This window comes from Leptodactylus fuscus, chromosome 7 (genome assembly GCF_031893055.1).
Source record: "Leptodactylus fuscus isolate aLepFus1 chromosome 7, aLepFus1.hap2, whole genome shotgun sequence".
In the NCBI taxonomy this organism is placed as follows: domain Eukaryota; kingdom Metazoa; phylum Chordata; class Amphibia; order Anura; family Leptodactylidae; genus Leptodactylus; species Leptodactylus fuscus.
In genome coordinates this window covers 66,026,513-66,048,288 of record NC_134271.1, presented here as the reverse complement: position 1 = coordinate 66,048,288, position 21,776 = coordinate 66,026,513, and the positions used below count along the sequence as shown (strand labels likewise).

The 21,776-nt window shown below is 42.3% G+C and overlaps 1 protein-coding gene across 3 annotated transcripts in view; it reads right to left on the bottom strand.

Moving 5' to 3' along the window:
- The window catches only part of CEP89 (centrosomal protein 89), a 106,970-nt gene that overhangs the window by 63,984 nt on the left and 21,210 nt on the right, over positions 1–21,776 (bottom strand). For all 3 annotated transcript variants that reach the window (XM_075282032.1, XM_075282033.1, XM_075282034.1), the window contains 3 exons: positions 19,439–19,528; positions 17,924–18,148; positions 15,032–15,174 (listed from right to left, as the gene is read on the bottom strand). In XM_075282032.1, the coding sequence (XP_075138133.1) occupies positions 15,032–15,174; positions 17,924–18,148; positions 19,439–19,528 (458 nt within the window). The remainder of the gene's footprint in view (positions 1–15,031; positions 15,175–17,923; positions 18,149–19,438; positions 19,529–21,776) is intronic.

Genomic DNA, 21,776 nt, shown 5'->3' with positions numbered 1-21,776 from the left:
CATCAGAGTAGTGCAATATTTATGGGAAAAAAATATTACAGTAAAATTATGTTAATTGACCATTTGATTAAAAAGAGCACAGGCACAACATCATAATAAATACTTTATATTAGATTTTCTGCTTATCTATATATTTTGACTGCAAATGCTATGCCTGCAGAAAAAAAAAAGAAGAAGAGAAGAGAACCCCAACAAAAACCGAAAGACTCCATTATATGTCAGAGGGTTCTATCACAATTTCTCCAAACTATTTGGAAACAGATTTGTCATACCGGCCATAATTCCATTAAAAGCAAAGTCTATTGGATAAAGAAAGTACAAGGCGTGGAGGTTGCATGCTACATTGTGCTAAGTGAAATAAAAGAACAATCTGTATCTCTATTAAGTGCTGAGAAACAAACCGCAATAATCTGCTGTAGAGTCAAAGACGCCACATTTATTGAGGCATTCTGACTTTTTGTTTCCATTGCGCAAAATATTTCTAAACACAAAGAGCTTTTTAAATTGTCAAAATCCCAATTCACAGCTCATTCTAGTGGTTAGTAGGAAATGGACTCTGAAATGTTCTTAGTCTGGCGTAACATCCCGTGGGGATAGCAACATGGGATCTGCTGTCAGAAGGAATTAGAAGGTGGCGTGGTGACGTAGCTACACAACTCTTCTGTACACAGCTTACAGATAGGGAAGTCTCGATCACAGTTCAATGAGCTTTATGCATCACTAAGACATGAGAAGAAATTTGCAAAACAAGACTTTTTGCAGAAGACTTCAATAACAATTTTATTCGGCAGCTTGCAATGTAGTATTTTTTTATTTTAATCAAGTATCAGAAAGGATAAAGTATAAAGTTTACAAGTATTCATCAACCCTGTGTAACTCACCAAACATCACAGAAGAAATACCTTCAAAACCAAGATTAATAAATTTGTTCTAAAGGCTATTCTTGGAAGACTTGTAGAAGTAAAGATGAGATCCATGCATGAACATTATACTCTCCGCATTAGTGACCCCGGCTATCCAGATAAAAGGGTTATCTGCTTTATCATTTTTTTATACAATAGTAAATGATGCAGTTTTCTAATATAAATGTATTTAAACTTATACCAATTAGTAACCCTTGTCTGTATACTGTAGAATACCATAGTTTGCCATGGACCAGTCAGTCCTTTGTAAAGCATCCATAAACTAACTGAATAGGACTAAACATGTCATGTGACCCCCCACCCCAACATACTCACACCATCTTCATGTGATCCTTCCTAATCAGTTTGCAGCAGTGGTACTTAACTTTCCAGGTGAACAATAGATTTCAGTTCAGAAGTAGAACAGATACTGTATTACTACCACAGCAGCATCTCATCATCATGGCTGTCAGTGTCTAGTAGAAGCAGATCTTACATTATTCTACCTGTGTCTTCTTTGGGTATATTATCACCTTGAGGATCAAAACACTCAACAATATCTCAAAGGGTCATGTTTAATCTGCTAGAGGCGGGAGTTTTTGGGTCCAAGATGTTATCAGGTATCACATACCAGAACTTTTGGATCCTTTGAATTTTGAAATCAGCTGAAGAAACATGGATATACATTGAGTGGACGAATCTTGGGGAAGACACATTAAGAAGTGTATCTCCTAAAAAATGTGTTAGTCCTTCGCAGAAATTTTAATCAAATACTGGATGCTACTGACTCTGCCTGTATACTATGGAATAAAATCCTCTAGTGTCATAAAGATGAAGTATTCTGATGTTTACTGGCTTACTTGGGGGATTTATTACAGATTCCAAGGTTAAAGTGGTTGTCCGGAATATTTTGAAAGCCCTACACTAATCTAAACACCCTCCCCTTCCTACTTTCTAAATAACATTATTTAATCAAAAATGTATACTTACCCATATCCCTGGGGCGGTCATGTGACCTCCCCAAGGGACATTTTCTGATTATCCAGTGACGATCTGTCTCCCCATTTCTGGAAAATGAATTGTCATTACTACCCCTTTCCCCCCATCCACTCCACTCATACTTACCCATCCATGGCTTCTTCCAATGAGATAGCTCCTTCTTCTGTGTGTGCGGTGCTGCCTGTAATTCATCTCTACTACGCTTCCATGCATGCACAGTAGAGGTGTCTTGTCGTTGCTGAGGAGGAGTACAGGAGAAGGGGCTATCTTGCTGGAAGAAGCATGGAGGGGTAAGTATATACTATGGGTCAGGGGTTGGGTTGAGTAGGTAGAAAAGGATGGGATAGTTAGAGAGACAGGGAGGGGAGAGAGGAAGGAGAGGACAGATGAAAGGATACTGGTTTAAGGTTAAAATGTGATCGCTAAAGAGTAAAATGTACGCAAGACACCGGAGTTATGTGCCAGCAATATTTCAAAATCTGGAATACAAAAAGTGGCAAATTCTCTGGAGCGTTAAAAGGGTTTAAATGGCAAAAAAACTTTTTTTTTTTTTTTTTTTTTTAAGGTCTATTAGTGTTATTAATAGGTTAAAAGTACAGTCATGGCCAAAAGTTTTGAGAATGACACAAATCTTCTATTGTCACATGATCTGCTGCCCTCTGGGTTTTTATGTGTGTTTGTCAGATGTTTTTATCACATACAGAAATATAATTGCAATCATATTATGAGTAACAAAAGCTTATATTGACAGTTAGAATGAGTTAATGCAGCAAGTCAATATTTGCAGTGTTGACCCTTCTTCTTCAGGACCTCTGCAATTCTCCCTGGCATGCTCTCAATCAACTTCTGGACCAAATCCTGACTGATAGCCGTCCATTCTTGCACAATCAATGCTTGCATTTTGTCAGAATTTGTAGGTTTTTGTTTGTCCACCCGTCTCTTGATGATTGACCACAATTTCTCAATGGGATTAAGATCTGGGGAGTTTCCAGGCCATGGACCCAAAGTCTCTATGTTTTGTTCCCTGAGCCATTTAGTTATCACCTTTGCTTTATGGCAAGGCGCTACATCATGCTGGAAAAGGCATTGTTGATCGCCAAACTGCTCTTGGACGTTACCATTCTTTATTCATGGCTATGTTTTTAGGCAAGACTGTGAGAGAGCCGATTCCCTTGGCTGACAAGCAACCCCACACATGAATGGTTTCAGGATGCTTTACAGTTGGCATGAGACAAGACTGGTGGTAGCGCTCACCTCGTCTTCTCCGAATAAGCTGTTTTCCAGATGTCCCAAACAATCGAAAAGGGGATTCATCAGAGAAAATGACTTTACCCCAGTCCTCAGCAGTCCACTCCCTGTACCTTTTGCAGAATATCAGTCTGTCCCTGATGTTTTTTCTGGAGAGAAGTGGCTTCTTTGCTGCCGTCCTTGAGACCAGGCCTTGCTCCAAGAGTCTCCGCCTCACAGTGCGTGCAGATGCACTCACACCTGCCTGCTGCCATTCCTGAGCAAGCTCTGAACTGCTGGTAGCCCGATCCCGCAGCTGAAACACTTTTAAGAGACAGTCCTGGCACTTGCTGGTCTTTCTTGGGCGCCCTGGAGCCTTTTTGCCAACAATGAAACCTCTCTCCTTGAAGTTCTCGATGATGCGATAGATTGTTGACTGAAGTGCAATCTTTCTAGCTGCGATACTCTTCCCTGTTACGCCATTTTTGTGCAGTGCAATGATGACTGCACGTGTTTCTTTAGAGATAACCATGGTTAACAGAAGAGAAACAATGATGCCAAGCACCAGCCTCCTTTTAAGGTGTCCAGTGGTGTCATTCTTGCCTAATCATGACAGATTGATCTCCAGCCCTGTCCTCATCAACACCCACACCTGTGTTAAAGGGGTATTCCCAGCTCGCATACTCACCAGTCTTTACTGCTGTAAAATCTTCTTTCTTCCTGGTTTCTTGCATCATTTGGTGGGCGAGGTTTCACATGCAACCTGCAGTTTAGCTCCGCCCCCATATTTGTGTGTAGCTCCGCCTACCCATATTGGACTATGAAGTACAGGCAGCAGCAACTCCATTCTGTGTTACATACAGACACTGCAGGTCTCTGCCATAATGAACACAATTGAATTAGCTTGCCTTTTGAGCAGATAAGTCAAGGGCTGTGTCAACAATGAATTGAATAATGGAAGATTATAAAGATAATCTGTTTTCCCTTAGCCCAAACAGCAGCACAAGATGGGGTATTCCTGCCCCTGTGTGCTGTTAGGACAGGTGGAACTTTTAATTAGCTAACAGTTTTTCCCCCTATAAGAGGCCAGAGCGACCTCCCCCCCCCTGTGTTAGTCAAAAAGTATAAAAGGCAATATAACAATACAAACATTACCATAAACAATGGGAGGGAGCCTTGTGCTGCTGTTTGGGCTATTTATAATCTATTTATAATCTTGGGTTATAGTATTTTATAATTAGGATCAGGTTTATACATAAACACTTAGTAATTTTTGTGATACTATTACGGATCTGTTACCTATTTTCCATCTACGATATTGTAATAATAGTATTAAAGAGTAGTAGATGACATAGATAGAACAGTCCGTACACCTATACACTTGAGTAAATGCAGTATCGCTAGTTGTAATCTCACGCAGGCGTACTAAGACCTATAGCAGAGCAACAGTGTAAAACGGCAGTTTTGATTGTTATGCCATGTGTAACTTTACATATTAATGGACTAGTTGTCCTTTTTTCTATCATGGTATATATGTATGCATGTATACTATTCAATTAACCCGTTAGTTGCCGTGCCCATGGCTAAATACTGACTTCAAATACCTATGTCTTTGTCTCACCCACATCACTTTGGCTTGCTGGCACCTATAAACCTTACGGTTTAGCCTGTTTACTTTAAGTTATTTATGTAATGTATTATTGTATGTCCATGTGAAAAACTTTTTAATTGGATAGTAATAAAATATACTTTTATATTTATTTGTGGATATGGTTGTTTTCTTTGTATATATGAGTTAAGTCCCGTAACCACACTATGCAGTATTGGCCTCTTTATGTGTGTTTGGGCTAAGGGAAAACAGATTATCTTTATAATCTTCCATTCCCCCTACGCCAAACAGCAGCACAAGATGGGGATCTAGCAAGTAAAATCCCAACTAGGGTGGGAGATCTTGGCAAGCAGATGCCAAGACAGAATGTCCGAAGGCTGTGGCCTCTGAGCTGCGCCAGTCCAATCTGCAGTGTCTGGCGAACATCAGATGAAAACTCCAGGAAGCAGCGGAACATATCTGCTCTAAGGAGAGAGAGCGTCTCTCTGACCGGGAAGTTGGTCCAATTCCGGTACTGGTAGGTCTTGAGCGCGAAGAGAGCAAGCGATGGCCTCCCTGATCCATCTTGACAGGGTGGCTTTAGAGGCTTTAACACCTTTGTTATGGCCGTAGGTATTGATGAGCAGGTTCTTCGAAAGGAAGCTGTACAATCCAAATATATGCGCAAATCTATGCGAACTTAGGACAAAATCCCTGGATGAACCCAAGTTGAACCTTATCAGGGAAAAAGGTAATGAATGGCTCCGAGGCAGCCAAAGCTTGTAATTCTCCAACCCTTTTGGCAGAGGTAATTGCCAACAAGAAGGTTACCTTGTAGGAGAGATATCTCCAGTCCACTTCTGTTAAGAGTTCAAAGGGGGGAGAACAAAGCCCCTGAAGAACCGCAGCCAAGTCCCATTGCGGGACAGGGGGCTGCATCGGAGGGCAAAGCCTAGAGGCCCCTTTAAGGAATTACTTTAATAGAGGATCTTGTTATAACCAGGTCCCTAGAAGAGCGGAAAGTGCTGAAACATGAACCTTCAGGGTAGCTGGAGTTAGCCCCTTATCCAGGTCACTCTGTAGGAACTCCAAGACCGATTCGATAGCAGAGTTATTAAGCTGCCTATCCGAGATCCTTTGGTAACTCCTGTTAGTTGAATCCGCTCTTGAATGGGCCAACGTTCTTAGAACGGCCTGGGATAATCGTCTTTCTCCGTATACGATGCGGTCAACCTCCAGGCCATGAGGTTGAACCTGTCCAGGTCCTGGCAGAGCTGTCGGTTCAGAATTACCAGGTTTTGGACTTGTGGAAGCCTCCAGTAGGTCCCTTGACTCATTAGGATGAGGTGGGCAAACCATGCCCTTTTTTTTTTTTGGCCAGAACGGCATGATCACTATTGCCGAAGTCTGGTCCTGCCTGAGTTTCGCCAATACCTTCGGAATCATCAGAATAGGAGGAAAAACGTATGCCAGTTTGAACCTCCAAGGTATTGACAGGGCATCTGCCGCCAAAGGATTGTCTTCCCAGTAGAGGGAGCAAAACCTCGTCACTTTGGCGTTGTACTGGGTGGCCATCAGGTCCACCTCGGGGAGACCCCACATCTCAGTGAGATGATGAAAGATGTCCGGATTTAGGGACCATTCGCCTGTCGTCACCAGGCCTCTGCTTAGCTGATCCGCAAGGATGTTCACCTTGAATATGAACCGCTGATAGTTGTGAAAGATTCCTCTCCACCAGGAGAATATTAGATTTGTCACCTGCAGAAGCGAGGGGGATCTGGTTCCCCCCTTGTTTGCTGATATATCGGACTGCTGTTAAGTTGTCTGTTCTCACTCTCACAGCTTTCCCTTGCAGGTGGGGTGCAAACATTAGAAGCACACGGTGCACCGTAGTGAGCTCTCGCAAGTTGGACAAATGAGCCTTCTCTAAGCTGGTTCCAGGTCCCACGTACCGGGGTCTCCCCCAGAAGCACTCCCCATCTTGTGAGGGAGGCATCTGTGGTCAACAGGGTCCAGGATGTCTGGACCGTGGATTTCCCGTCTCTGAGCTGGGACCACCAAGCCAGTGATCGACAGGTTCTGATGGATAACTGGATAGGCTTCTGTAGCCCCGAAGGACTGTGGTTCCCGACTCTCAGGATCTCGCACTGTAAGGGGTGCATGTGCCATAGGGCCCACAGAACTGCCTTGATGGCTGCGGACATGAGACCTAGGACCTTCATGGCGGTCCTGATAGTAACCTTCCGGGTTGTGGATAGGTGATGAGCCGCTTGACCAATCTTCTCCTTCCAAGGAGGAGGCAGGGAGATCATCATGCTGAGAGAATCCAAGATAAACCCCAGAAATTGAATCGGGGTAGATGGAACCACTACCGACTTCTGCCAGTTTATTAGTCAGCCCAGCTCATTTAGGAAAGCCACAGTGGATTCCAACTGTGTGGCAAGCACCTCCTTTGACCAGGCTTTTAGGAGCCATTCGTCTAGTTATGGGACAATAAGATCCCTTGGAGGCGCCTTGAACAAGTTGAAGGACCGATGGATAAGCCATGACCAGGCAGACATATGATGAGACCAAATAGCATACCCAGCCGATCTAGATGTGCTCTCCTCAGAGAGGGAGGCATAGGTAGTCAACAGGGTCTGGCGTTAGCTGGACCATGGCCACTCTCCACCAGAGAGGGATGTATCAGTGGTCAACAGGGTCCAGGTAAACTGGACCATGGACTCTACATTCAATATCATGTTCCTCCTATGGAACGCTTATCTGGATGTGCTCTCCACCAGAGAGGGAGACATAGGTAGTCAACAGGTTCCGGCCTTAGCTGGACCGTGGACACTCTCCACCAGAGAGGGATGCATCAGTGGTCAACAGGGTCCAGATAAATTGGACTGTGGACTCTATATTCAGTTTCATGTTCCTCCTATGGAACGCTTATCTGGATGTGCTCTCCACCAGAAAGGGAGACATAGGTAGTTAACAGGTTCCAGCCTTAGCTGGACCGTGGACACTCTCCACCAGAGAGGGATGCATCAGTGGGCAACATGGTCCAGGTAAACTGGACCCTGAACTCTTCATCCAATTCCACTTTATTCCTATGGAACTTTTCTCTAGATTCGCCCCACTAGTGAGAGAGAGGAGTTATAGTCAACAGGGTCCAGCGCTAGCTGGACCATGGACATCCCGTCCTTAAGATGGAACACCATCTGGATGAAAGACAAACTTTGAGGAATAACTAAATTGGCTTGACCCAGACTGCTGAGTTTTTTGTCAGCTGGATGACACAGCCTCCTCCATCCAATTCCTCATTGCCCGTATGGGAATCTCCTGTAGATGCGCGCTCTACCGAAGAGGGCTGTCTCTGTGGTCAACAGGGTCCAGACTATCTGGACATGGACATCCAGCCCTTAAAATGAAGCCCCTCCAGGCCCCACGGGTTGTGATTCCAGGCCTCAGACTTACCTTCTGCAGGCCGCATGCGCTATATGGCCCAAGGGACTGCAACTGCAGACTCTGACATAAGATCCAGTAACCTTTGGCAGTTAGGATGGAAACCCGCTGTATCACCTATAGATAATGCACTGCTGATATGATCTTTTCCCACCTAGAGGAGGGAGATTTTCAAGCAGACAGAGTCCAGCATGAAGTTTAGAAACGTTCTCCATGTGAATGGACCATGAGAACCACAAGTACCTTATTAACTTTTTTTTTTTTTTTCATATCACGAATGCAAAGTGCAACTGGGATTGAACCCAGGATACAGTGGATTCAGGCATACAAGTCTGTACCCCTACAGATTGAGCCACTAGGGCTTCTATTTCTAAGTAAGACCTCTTATGAAAACTGGGAGAGGGAACCTTACCAGAAATCTCATGTACTCCTTCACCCAGGAGATGACAACAATAAATGAAGGGCTCCTAGCTGGAGGACCCCGTACTGACAGCAGTGCAGACATGCATAACCTTACAACAAAATGCCTTAGAGCATCCACCATCATGTGAGCAATAAGCAAATATGCACCTAATAAGTAATGAAAGTACATAGGTATCTGAACCCTTCTTTTAGGTTCACAGCATAAAGTCCCCACTTAGGAATTAAATGCACATTGAAAAACCGCAAGAAATAAAAAAAAATTTGGTTGGATCTTACCATAATGGCAGTGCATCGACTTCCATATTGTGAAGTTGACAGAGTGCCCATAGCAATAGAAATTAGTGCTTTTAGTCTCTGCAGTGAACACAGAGGGAAAGCTGAAAGAGGACACGGCTTACCTTACAGCAGGGCAGTAAATGAACTGCAGCTGAAAAAGTCAGTAACCTGCCCAAGGCAGGTAAGACAAAAGACTGCAGTATAAACCTAGATCTTTCACTCAGAAAGAAGGGAAAGAGAAAAAAGGATCTAAGACACCTTATTCTAAACCCTAGAGGAGGCCACAGCCTCCTCCACCTGTCTAGTCGCACAGGACAGAAAAAAAACACAGGGGGGAGGAGGTCGCTCTGGCCTCTTATAGGGGGAAAAACTGTTAGCTAATTAAAAGTTCCACCTGTCCTAACAGCACACAGGGGCAGGAATACCCCATCTTGTGCTGCTGTTTGGCGTAGGGGGAAAGTAAGATAGTGGACAAACAAAGCAGTTTTGCTGAAGCAGTGTATTTAGGAAAAGTCTTACATCCAAATTAATAAGCAGTATAGATATGATCCTTGTGATGGGACAACCCCTTTAATGGAGCAATCACTGAAATGATTTTAGCTGGTCCTTTTAAGGCAGGGTTGCAATGATGTTGAAATGTGTTTTGGGGGATGAAGTTCATTTTCTAGGCAAATATTGACTTTGCAAGTAATTGCTGTTAAGCTGATCACTCTTTATAACATTCTGGAGTATATGCAAATTGCCATTAGAAAAACTGAAGCAGTAGACTTTTTAAGAATTAATATTTGTATCATTCTCAAAACTTTTGGCCATGACTGTACATCCATATACAAGGGTGCACTTGTACTTTTAGCAGTGTTTTGAGTGATTTCTAGGTGTTCCGTTACGGAAGCGGTGAAATGGAACATCACCGGATTATCAGAAAGTGTCCCTGCAGCAATCACATGACCGCCCCAGGGATATAGGTAATTTTTTTTTTTTTAAATTGATGTAAATTAGAAGTTAGGTGGGGGGAGTTTAGTTAATGGGTAGAATTTATGTTTTTGTTTTTTTTCCTTTTTTTTTTTTAATGTAGACTGTGATCCCCATATACAGTGTTGGCCAAAAGTATTGGCACCCCTGCAATTCTGTCAGATAATACTCTTGCTCTTCCAGAAAATGATTGCAAGCACAAACTCTTTGGTATTAATATTTTCATTTATTTTGCTTTCAATGAAAAAACACAAAAGAGAATGAAAAAAAAAAGTCAAATCATTAATCATTTTACACAAAACTCCAAAAATGAGCCAGACAAAAGTATTGGCATCCTCAGCGTAATACTTGGTAGCCCAACCTTTAGACAAAATAACTGCGAACAACCGCTTCTGGTAACCATCAATGAGTTTCTTACAATGCTCTGCTGGAATTTCAGACCATTCTTCTTTGGCAAACTGCTCCAGGTCCCTGAGATGTGAAGGGGGCCTTCTCCAAACTGCCACTTTGAGATCTCTCCACAGGTGTTCTATGGGATTCAGGTCTGGACTCATTGCTGGCCACTTCAGAAGTATCCAGTGCTTTCTCTCAAACCATTTTCTAGTGCTTTTTGAAGTGTGTTTTGGGCCATTGTCCTGCTGGAAGACCCATGACCTCTGAGGGAGACCCAGCTTTCTCACACTGGGCCCTACATTATGCTGCAAAATTTGTTGGTAGTTTTCAGACTTCATAATGCCATGCACACGGTCAAGCAGTCCAGTGCCAGAGGCAGCAAAGCAACCCCAAAACATCAGGGAACCTCCGCCATGTTTGACTGTAGGGATCGTGTTCTTTTCTTTGAAGGCCTCTTTATTTCCCTGTAAACTCTATGTTGATGCCTTTTCCCAAAAAGCTCTACTTTTGTCTCATCTGACCAGAGAACATTCTTCCAAAACGTTTTTGGCTTTCTCAGGTAAGTTTTGGCAAACTCCAGCCTGGCTTTTTTATGTCTCTGGGTAAGAAGTGGGGTCTTCCTGGGTATCCTACCATACAGTCCCTTTTCATTCAGACGCCGACGGATAGTACAGGTTGACACTGTTGTACCCTCGGACTGCAGGGCAGCTTGAACTTGTTTGGATGATAGTCGAGGTTCTTTATCCACCATCTGCACAATCTTGTGTTGAAATCTCTCGTTAATTTTTCTTTTCCGTCCACATCTAGGGAGGTTAGCCACAGTGCCATGTGCTTTAAACTTCTTGATGACACTGTGCACGGTAGACACAGGAACATTCAGGTCTTTAGAGATGGACTTGTAGCCTTGAGATTGCTCATGCTTCCTCACAATTTTGCTTCTCAAGTCCTCAGACAGTTCTTTGGTCTTCTTTCTTTTCTCCATGCTCAATGTGGTACACACAAGGACACAGCACAGAGACTGAGTCAACTTTAATCCATTTCAACTGGCTGCAAGTGTGATATAGTTATTGCCACCAGCTGTTAGGTGCCTCAGGTAAGTAACAGGTGCTGTTAATTACACAAATTAGAGAAGCATCACATGATTTTTCAAACAGTGCCAATACTTTTGTCCACCCCCTTTTTTATGTTTGCTATGGAATTATATCCAATTTGGTTTTTTGACAATTCTTTTTGTGGTTTTCCATTGAAGACAAATTAAATGAAGATAATAATACCAAAGAATATGTGATTGCAATAATTTTCTGGAAGAAAATGAGTATTATCTTCTGACAGAATTGCAGGGGTGCCAATACTTTTGGCCAACACTGTAGGGCTCACAATATACTTTTTTTTCCTATCAGTAAGTCTTTGGAATATGGGAGGATATCCACACAAGCATGGGGAGAACATACAAACACCTTGAAGATGTTGTTCCTGGCAGGATTCGAACCCAGGACTCCAGCGCTGCAAGGATACAGTCCTAACCACTGAGCCACTGTGTTGCCCCAGGTAGAATTTACTTTTATCCCGGACAACCTCTTCAATACTTGTGGAAAGTTCTATACTACTGTCCTGTCTTAGCTTTATCATCATTACGTTACAGCTGTTTCTTAAGGTTGAGGTTAACACACAATTTATACAGAAGACTTACAATGAATTGGTGAGTTCAACTATGCGGTTCAGAGCTGCAAGTGTTTCCCTGCTCCTGTAGGATGCAGATTACATTACACTCAAGGCAGAGAAAGGTTTCTACATTATTTATTGCTGGAAACCACTGCACAAGCTGTGGCCAACAAGCAGCACACTGCAGCAGCAAGAGGCATAGCACAAGGCTGATAAGGAGCAGAAGCTCCATGGACACAATACGTCCTTCAGTCTTGACTTAAATGTCACTTCAGAGAGAAGGCCAAGAAAGCCATGTGATCTGGAATAAAATACTCGCCTCATACTGGAAGATGATCAGAAACGAAGTGAAATTTATTAGGGCAGAAAATGTTTTTCTTCCAATAGAATTAATTCTGGATTAGAAAGATACAGCCACAATTGACCTTGACAATTTCATTAGACACGGGATTTATGCTGTGACTATAGCACAATACTAAAAGTCGAGAAATGGAGCTAACAGCACATATGTCTGCAACAGAATTTCTACACCCAGTTTAATGATGCCACCTTGTCTCCTGATCCATTTTGTCAAAAGAAACTATTCTATTTCTGGATTATCATAAATAAATGGAGAAGTCACTATTTTTACATTGTTTCTGACTGCTTGGAGTACAAACAGTATAGCCAATGATAGATTTAATTCCTAGTTACATTGGCAATGTCCACTGACATGGACATGTATTTTGTAACATCCTTGCCCGTTTGGACTTTGGTGACATCCTTCGGCCGCATGCTACGGCGCAGAAGGTGTGTCCGGCTATAATTCCTTGCTTTAGGTTCTTCTAGTACTGTCTGAACACTGTCCTATTCCCTCACCTCTGTAACTGATTTTCCACCACAACCATCTCTTACACTTTTGTTTCCCTCTGCTCCTAAAATAGTTCATTTCAGCCTTACCTGTGTGATTGACAGCCTATCTTCCAATCAAGTCTGGGGTGGGTTCATTGTCTTCTCACACTCACCTTTGTGCTTGCTATTTGCCTTTCTGTTTGTGCTGGCTCTATACTATTACTGTTAATGTATTTGCATTTCTGACCTTTGGGGTTTCTTTTGACTGTTCTCTTGGATTTTGATTCTGTACTGCGCTGCTCATCTGATTCCAATTCCTTGGCTAGCTGACCTCCCATTTGTTGTTGTTTGTCTTGTCTTCGTTCTGTGTTATCACCTATACCATAAGAAGGGATGCTCCCTCAATTGTCCTCTGCCGCCTACGGCAGTGAGGCGAGTAGGCAGGGACAGGGGACGGGTTCAGCTTAAGACTCAATGTCTTGTTGTTCCCTTCCTCCCAGGGTTCACCAGCAGCTACTGGGGAATTGCTGTTCTAGCAATTCCCTTAAATATTCCTTATGTAGTGGGCTATATATATTTTTGTTTTATTCCCTTCTTGCACAAAGCTTGAATAAAACAACAAGCTTACTAAATAGAACACATACAAAAGAGTATTGCAGGAGTCAACAAACTTCAACACTTCAGCTGTTGTGAAACTACAACTCTCAACATGCTCCATTCACTTCTACTAGAGTTCTAATAAAATCAGGGCAAGTATTGCATGTTGGGAGTTGTAGATTAGCTGGAGTGCTGAAGGTTGCTGACCTCTGATGTACTGGGATATGACTACGAGTATATCTAGTATAGCAGCAGAGTAGATGTGATACTTCCCTATTCAGTATACACATATGCACATACCCCATGGGCATGCAGTAACTGTAAAACACTGAAGAATACAGATATCAATTACACTAAGGTACAGCTTTTCGCTTTTCATTAACTAAGCTGGACATATGCTTAAAAATTTATCCAACACCATCTACACTAACATGATGGATCTATCAACACTGTAGGACTATGATACAGTGTTTTTTTCATATGTACAAATGATCTAAACTGACAGGTCAGGGAAATAGTTTTAAAGAAGTATAAGAAGAGAATGCAGTTGTGCAAAATGGCAGATTATCAGAAACAGGCTGGCCAAGCCTTCCACTACCAGTTTCAGCTGAGAACCAGCAGAAAAATTCAGCATCGCCGATTGTTTTTATTACAGACAAAAGTCTGCTGTGGACCACTGCAAATAAATTTTCAAAAACGTTTAAAGGTGTTACCCAGGTTTTTAAAAACTGATTGCCCATCCTTAAAGGGGATTTCCAGGACTATTATGTTGCTGACCTGTTTAAAGAAGACCTGCAGCTTCCTCTATACATGCCATGTTCATTGGACACATGGTCATATCAGCTCAGTCCCATTTATTTGAATAAACACAAGTACAGTCACTATACAAAATAAGGCTTCAAACCTGTGCCTGGTCTCTCTTGGGGAATTCTGTCCCTGAATCAGCTTGAAAAATGCATTTTTTGGGTGGAAACTAAGCAGACCCCATTATAGTCTATGGAGACCAAACAGACCCGAAGAACGGAAACACAAATGCAGGTGTGAACCTAGCATAATGTGATGTGCTTGGTAAGCAGTAATGAAGCCGCAATACCCCTACAGGTCTGATACTGATGACCTAAGGATAGACCAACTGTATTATAATCCTATAAAGCCCTTTTTAGATAAGTTGTCAATTTTAGATTGAAGTGGTCTGACTATTGGAACCCCTGGATATTAATGCAGAGCCAGCCATTTACAAGTGCAGGTTGTTAACAAAATTCACCCTTTGCTACATCTCCTGATTCAACTTGTAATTGCCATTTATGAAAAATTGTAGATATTACTTAAACAAGAATTGTCACCTCTCCTGACATGTCTTTATTAGCAAACACTTGTGCTCGTCCTAAAATAATTTTATTTCTAGAACTTTGTATTGTGTCATTTCTTACGCTGTCCAATCAACACTGACAATATCAGACTACAGACTACTCAAGTATACATTCCTTTGACACAGGAGCGATGCCGATTTGCCAATTTATTCATAAACTCCTGGAAGAAGTAGCAGATGAATGGCAAAAACTTAACAAAAGATGCTCTAGAGTTATTTCATAAATAAAATTATTTGCTGCAACAAACATGTCAGAGAGCTAAAAGGTTGTCTTTAAAAGACACTGCAATTTTTAGATAGGTAAAGTATAATTTATATTTAAAAAATGGCTTAAAACGTTATTACCTCCTCTTTGGATAAAGGACGATACTTAGTTTGATAGCGGCTCAGCTCCACATTCAGTCGATGGATAGTAGTCTTTAAAGCATCATTCTCGTCCACTAATTCTTGTGCCTGCTCTCTGAGAGAAACCAACTCCGCTGTCTCCACTAAGTAAGAGAGGAAAATTACATAAGCAGAGAACAACTAGAGTCTCTATCAATGAATCAGTGAGTCTAGTCGCTACCCCACAATGTGTAGTTAGAATAGCTTCACACACTAGGGTAAAATTTATTAAAAGGATTGTCCAGGCAAAATTGGACAACCCCTTTAACTTTTAAATCAGCTGGGGCAGCGAAAAAAATGTATAATTTCAATGCCCACAGCTGAATTAAAAGTTGGCTGAACAATCCATTTAAGGCTGAGGCCCCATGTTGTGGAAACGCAGCTTCTTTTGTTGCAGATTTTTTTGCTTTTTTTGAGCCAAAGCAAGGATTGGATTTAGCAGAAGGAAGAAGTATAAGAACTTCCTACATATTTCCCATACCCTCTGTAGCCATTCTTGGCTTTGGCTCAAAAAACCACAGCAAAATCTTCAACAGAAGAAGCTGTGTTTCCGTAACGTGGGGTCTCAGCCCAAGGATGGTTTTTCATGTGTCAGGTTTAGTAAAGGCCCCAACTGGTGCAGGACACAATTGATTTATGAAGAGGTTCTGGGTTCTTCATAAATAAGGTGCATGCCCTTGCGTCTGAATGGAAAGCTACGCCAGTTAGGAAATGGCATAGATTTCCATTATAACTCACATAAGATAACTGCCTTTAATTATAATTAATATGTTATTCACACAGACTTCTCTATAAGAGTAGAAAATTGGAAGAAAAATAACAATGTTTAACATTTCACAAAAAAGCAACATAACATAGGTTTTTGTTTTTCTAATAAAGCATATACCATATATACTCGAGTATAAGCCGAGTTTTTCAGCACAGTTTTTGTGCTGAAAAAGTCCGCCTCGGCTTATACTCGGGTCATTACGTTAATTCAGCAATATCATAGTTACAGACCCGGCATCCGGACCTGGCATACAGACACCGAGACGGGTGCCGGGCCGCAGCATCGCCATGCTCATAGCAGGAGCGTAGCGATGCTGCTCATTTCAAACTGCAGAAGTACTTACGGTACTTTTGCTAGTAGGGCTGGAATACGAACCCCAGCCCCCACCACTCCATCACACGCCGGGTGACGTGGCCACATAAGCTCAGGCCCGCACCCGGCATGTATCTGTGTTCTGGACCTGCTAGCAGAAGTACTGTAAGTACTTCTGCAGTTTGAAATTAACAGCATCGCTATGCACCTGCTATGAGCGTGGCGATGCTGTGGCCCGGCACCCGCCCCGATGTCTGTATGCCGGGTTCGGATACCGTGTCTGTAACTATAATGGCGCCGCTCTGCTTCAGAGCGGTCACCATACCAACCGGCACCTCCGCTGTAACTTTTACAGCGGTAATGTCGGAGCTCCCTGCAATCAGAGATGGCAGGCATGAGCTAGGACATCTCCGCTTTAAGTGTTACAGCGGAGATGCTCTACGATATTCCGGTACGAGGGGTCCAGGCAGGTGCCGCTATGCTGCTGGAGGTAGGAGGGAGCGGGCGCGACCGCTCTCTCAAGTGCGATCCTTTAGATAGGAACTGCGGCTGGCCGCGGGCAGAAGTGCTTCTGCCGGAGATTCCTCTCAGCGCTCCTGCCAGCGGCCAGCTGCAGTTCTCCTTCAGGTCCAGCCGGCTGGGGATTCCCCTTAGAGCTCCTGTAAAGGCTCCCCGGCTGGCAGTGCTTCTCTTTTGCAGGCTGCTCTATGCAGTTTGCAAAAGAAATGACAATTTTTGCAATGTATTGCATTAGTGATCAGACCCGTTGGGGTTCAAGACCCCTAGGGGGTCTAATAAATGCAAAAAAAAAATAAAAAATAAAAAAAAATAAAAAAAATTAAATAAAATTAAAGTATTAGTAAATAAAAAAGTATTAAAAATTCAAATCCTCCCCCTTTCCCTAGAACACATATAAAACTAATACTGTCAATACTGTGAAACACATACACGTTAGTTATCTCTGTGTCAAATAACACCCGCTTTACATACCTGTAAATATATTTTTCCTGTATGGTAAATGCCGTAGCGGGGAAAAAAAAATTGTCTAACTGCTCCTTCCCCGAGACTGAGTTTTTTCCCCCCTACTTGGAATTCAGCCTGACTACATCCAGGCTAAGTATAGGGTATCTGCACTGCTCATATTCCGTCGGGAAGGGGTTAATAGGAGCACTGCAGATACGCTATAATCAGCCAGGCTAAATTCCAAGTGGGAGGACAAAAAAACCACAAAAAAAAACAAAAACAAACAGTCCTCAAGCTCAGGGAAGGGGCAGACAGACAACCAAAACACCCCCTCCCCTTCCCCAGCACTTACTGCGCCCAAAAACTCTGGTCATTTTAATTTTTGAAATTTTCCAGTAGCTGCTGCATTTCCCCTCTAGGCTTATACTCGAGTCAATAAGCTTTCCCAGTTTTTTGTGGTAAAATTAGGGGGGGTTGGCTTATATTCGGGTCGGCTTATACTCGAGTATATACGGTACAAAGGTTGAAAAAAAATAATGTGTGAGAAAAGGGCTTATGGTAGGTACATTACATAAATATGCATGATTTGCTACTTTTTTGCATAACTTTTTTATGCTATTCTAGCTGGGAAAAGATGTGGTGGAGTTTCTCTACTGTCTTTAATGACAAAAGCTGAATGTAAAAACATACTAAAAAAGTTCTCTTAAGTGCAGCTTTTATGCATGCTTAGTACTTGTGAGAATACTTTAGCATTTTTGCCCAATCTATAGTACTTGTATATTTTATCATTTTATTGTTTTGATTTTTACCTTCTGCATAAGAATTTTTTAACAATTCTTGAAAACCTCTCTTTTCATTCTTTAGATTCTTCACCTTCACATGCAAAGATTTTATTTGCTGCTTCAGCTCTTCTACTTGAGAAGTTAGATGTAGGTTCCGGTCTGCTAGTTGCTCAGTCGCTGCACGCTGCTGTAAGTCTTTCTCTTGGCTTTGGTGCCTTTCAACAGTTCTTTGATTTGTTAACACAGAAAAATCTATATAATAGAATAAGCAAAGAAAGATTAATAGAAATATGGCATTCTCTTTAGATTTTGTAATACTGTTTGGTATGCAGAGCCACCTACACAAAGAATGTATGGGTGCAGTAAAAGTCCATGCACCTCTGAACTAAATTGCAGCAAGGACTCTTTGCTGAGCCCTTCATATGATGACATATTATGGCAATACCTTCTCCTAAAAACAGAGCAAGGGCTAGTTCACAGGGGGGAAGTTGACAGCGGATTTTGACGTGGAATCTGCCTCGAAATCCGCTGCCAAAAATGGCTTCCATTCACTTCAATGGGAGCCACTCACTTCTTTTTTCCGCTAGTTAGTAACGGAATATTGCCCTATATTGCCGTGGATTCCGCAGCTGAATCAGCCAAGGCATCCTCGTTGTCAGGCTCCGGCGCATTCATTTGGGCCTAATCCATCGCGGAATGCCGTGAAGGGATACCAGTGCGCTACATCGGCATCCCGTCGCGGCTAGCTGCGATAGAATGTGTACACATGGAGTTCATTTAACTCCGTGTGAACTAGCCCAAAGGTTCCATTCACACGGAGTTTTTGGGCAAGGAATTTGCAAATTCGCTTCAGGAATTAGGAAATTTGCCAATTCCATAAGGATTTTCCGCCTCCCATTGACTGCGTTGGTTTTTGCAGGCAGGAGGCGGCTTTTTTTCCGCTAGCGGAAAAAAAAACTAGTGGAACCCATAGAACTCTATGCAGAGACTCTTTTTCCACCTGGATTCTGACACGGATTCAGCGCAAAAATCCTCGCCAAAAAACTCAGTATGAATGGACCTTTACACTTTTAGGAGAGAACTGTTTCAGTGTTAACAGATATCAGAGGCACAGGGAGATAGAAGTCCATGGGGCCCAACCACCGGACTATAATTCTGTACAACTCATTGAAAGTAAGGAGGAAAGGCTGCAGGAGTCCTAAGGGTATGTTCACACGGAGTTTTGCGCAGTCGGATTTTGACGCGGAATCCACCTCAAAATCCGCCTGCAAAAATACCTCCCATTCATTTCAATGGAAGTCCTTGACATTTTTTTCCTGCTAGCGATTTTTTCAGCAAGCGGGAAAAAGAAGCAACAGGCTCTATCGTACTGCGGATTCCACGGCTGAGTCAGCCTCCCTCCTGATTAGGCCCATTCATTCGGCTAGCCACACGGAGAAGTCAAACTGCGGAAAAGGTTTCCACCATGTGAACATACTCTAAATTCAACAGTGATACCGAATTCTACAAGCACTACAGCAAGTAAGAAAATTGACAAATTACTTGATCTGTCCAGTTGTTCTGTCTGTTCTTTGCTTTCCTCTGAATCAGGATGAGGAATTGGAGACTTTGTTGGGGCATCAACTTCACATTCTACAGGAAACACACAGAATTACCAAAAATAAAGCGCCAAAGGAGGAGAAGACATATGGTAAAGTCTGCATATTGCAACTTTAAATGAAGTTGTTTAAGTCACCAGCTCCCTTTCACAAATTCTCTAACTAGAAATTTTCCAAACCATATTTACTAAGGCATAAATGAATGCCTGTTAGAGAGTCAGTACCACTTCCATAGATGTATGGGAGATATTCAGAGCCAGATATCAACACTAAAGGAATTCTTGTGTTTATTAGAGAGTCACAGCCCTTTCATTTTAGGAAGTTACGCAGTTTCTACCTCCTAACAGATCCCTCCTAGTACCATACACTGACTTGCTCATATGACATAGATGATGAATTTGATTGGGATTCAGTTTTATACAGGAAATTGAGCCAAAAAGCTCCTACAATTGCAAAAATGACTAAAACAAACTTAAAGGGATCCTATCATTGGATACCCTTTTTTCTGACTAACACGTAGGAATAGCCTTAAGAAAGGCTATTCTTCTCCTACCTTTAGATGTCTTCTCTGCACCGCCATTTAGTAGAAACTCCGGTTTTCTTCTGTATGCAAATGAGGTCTCTCGCAGCACTGGGGCGGTACCCAATGCTCAAACAGCACTGGGGGCATCCCCAATGCTGCAAGAAAACTCTCCAGTGACGCCTCTATCTTCTTCTTGAACGCCCTCTCCCTGTGTCTTCTTCCGTTCTGGGTTTCAATCTTCTAGGCCTCAGGCAGAGGCGACGGTGCATTCCCGGGCCACAAAAAAAATGGCTGCTTACACCAGCTTGCTGTGTAAATGGCCACAAGAAAATGGCCGCTTAAACCAGCTTACTGTATAAGCAGCCATTTTCTTGTGGCCCGGATATGCGCAGTTGGCTCTGCCTGAGGCCTAGAAGATTGAAACCCAGAACGGAAGAAGACACAGGGAGAAGGCGTTCAAGAAGAAGATAGAGGCGTCACTGGGCATATCCGGGCCACAAGAAAATGGCTGCTTATACAGTAAGCTGGTTTAAGCGGCCATTTTCTTGTGGCCATTTACACAGTAAGCTGGTGTAAGCAGCCATTTTTTTGTGGCCCGGGAATGCACCGTCGGCTCTGCCGGAGGCCTAGGAGATTGAAACCCAAGACAGAAGAAGACACAGGGACAGGGCGTTCCAGAAGAAGATGGAGGCGTTGCTGGAGAGGTCTCTCGCAGAATTGGGGACGCCCCTAGTGCTGTTTGAGCGCTGGGCACTGCCCACAGTGCTGCGAGATAACTCATTTGCATACTGAAGAAAACCCGGATTTCTACCGAACGGTGGTGTGGAGAAGACATCTAAAGGTAGAAGAATAACCTTTCTTAAGGCTATTCCTACGTGTTATTGAGAAAAAAATGGTATCCAATGATAGGATCCCTTTAATAAAGGAGGATGTGATATAGAACAGACAGAAATAGTGAGGAATGCTAATATATGCTGGCTCTTTCTCCTTCAATGTGCTAGTTCTTATAAATGAGCTTTATTAAAATAAAAATAAATAAAGGTGTAGAAAAATATGTCATTCGGTTGATGTTCTAACGCTCTTCTGCAGTAGCATTTATAAATAAGACAGATAACACATTAAAGTGCAAGACGGATCTGAATCTCATAAGTAAAACATTTTATCAACAAACTACAAATGTCAGAATGAGTGAAGATTTCTGCCGCAGAGGTTAAGAGAGGGTATAATCAGAATTACAAATGATGATGATGTTTTCATGTCCTCTGCTTTTGAAGTCTGGGAAAGAGATATAAAACATTTTTATGAGAGATTTATGGATGTGGAAATGTGTGTTTCTAGCAGAGAATAAAATAGGCTAACTCTAATCCACACTTCTGTTATTTGCTTCTAGGATTCCAAATCCATAATGAAGTCTTGTCATGCATTACATACAGTCCTATGAAAAAGTTTGGGCACCCCTATTAATCTTAATCATTTTTTATTCTAAATATTTTGGTGTTTGCAACAGCCATTTCAGTTTGATATATCTAATAACTGATGGACACAGTAATATTTCAGGATTGAAATGAGGTTTATTGTACTAACAGAAAATGTGCAATATGCATTAAACCAAAATTTGACCGGTGCAAAAGTATGGGCACCCTTATCATTTTATTGATTTGAATTCCCCTAACTACTTTTTACTGACTTACTGAAGCACAAAATTGGTTTTGTAACCTCAGTGAGCTTTGAACTTCATAGCCAGATGTATCCAATCATA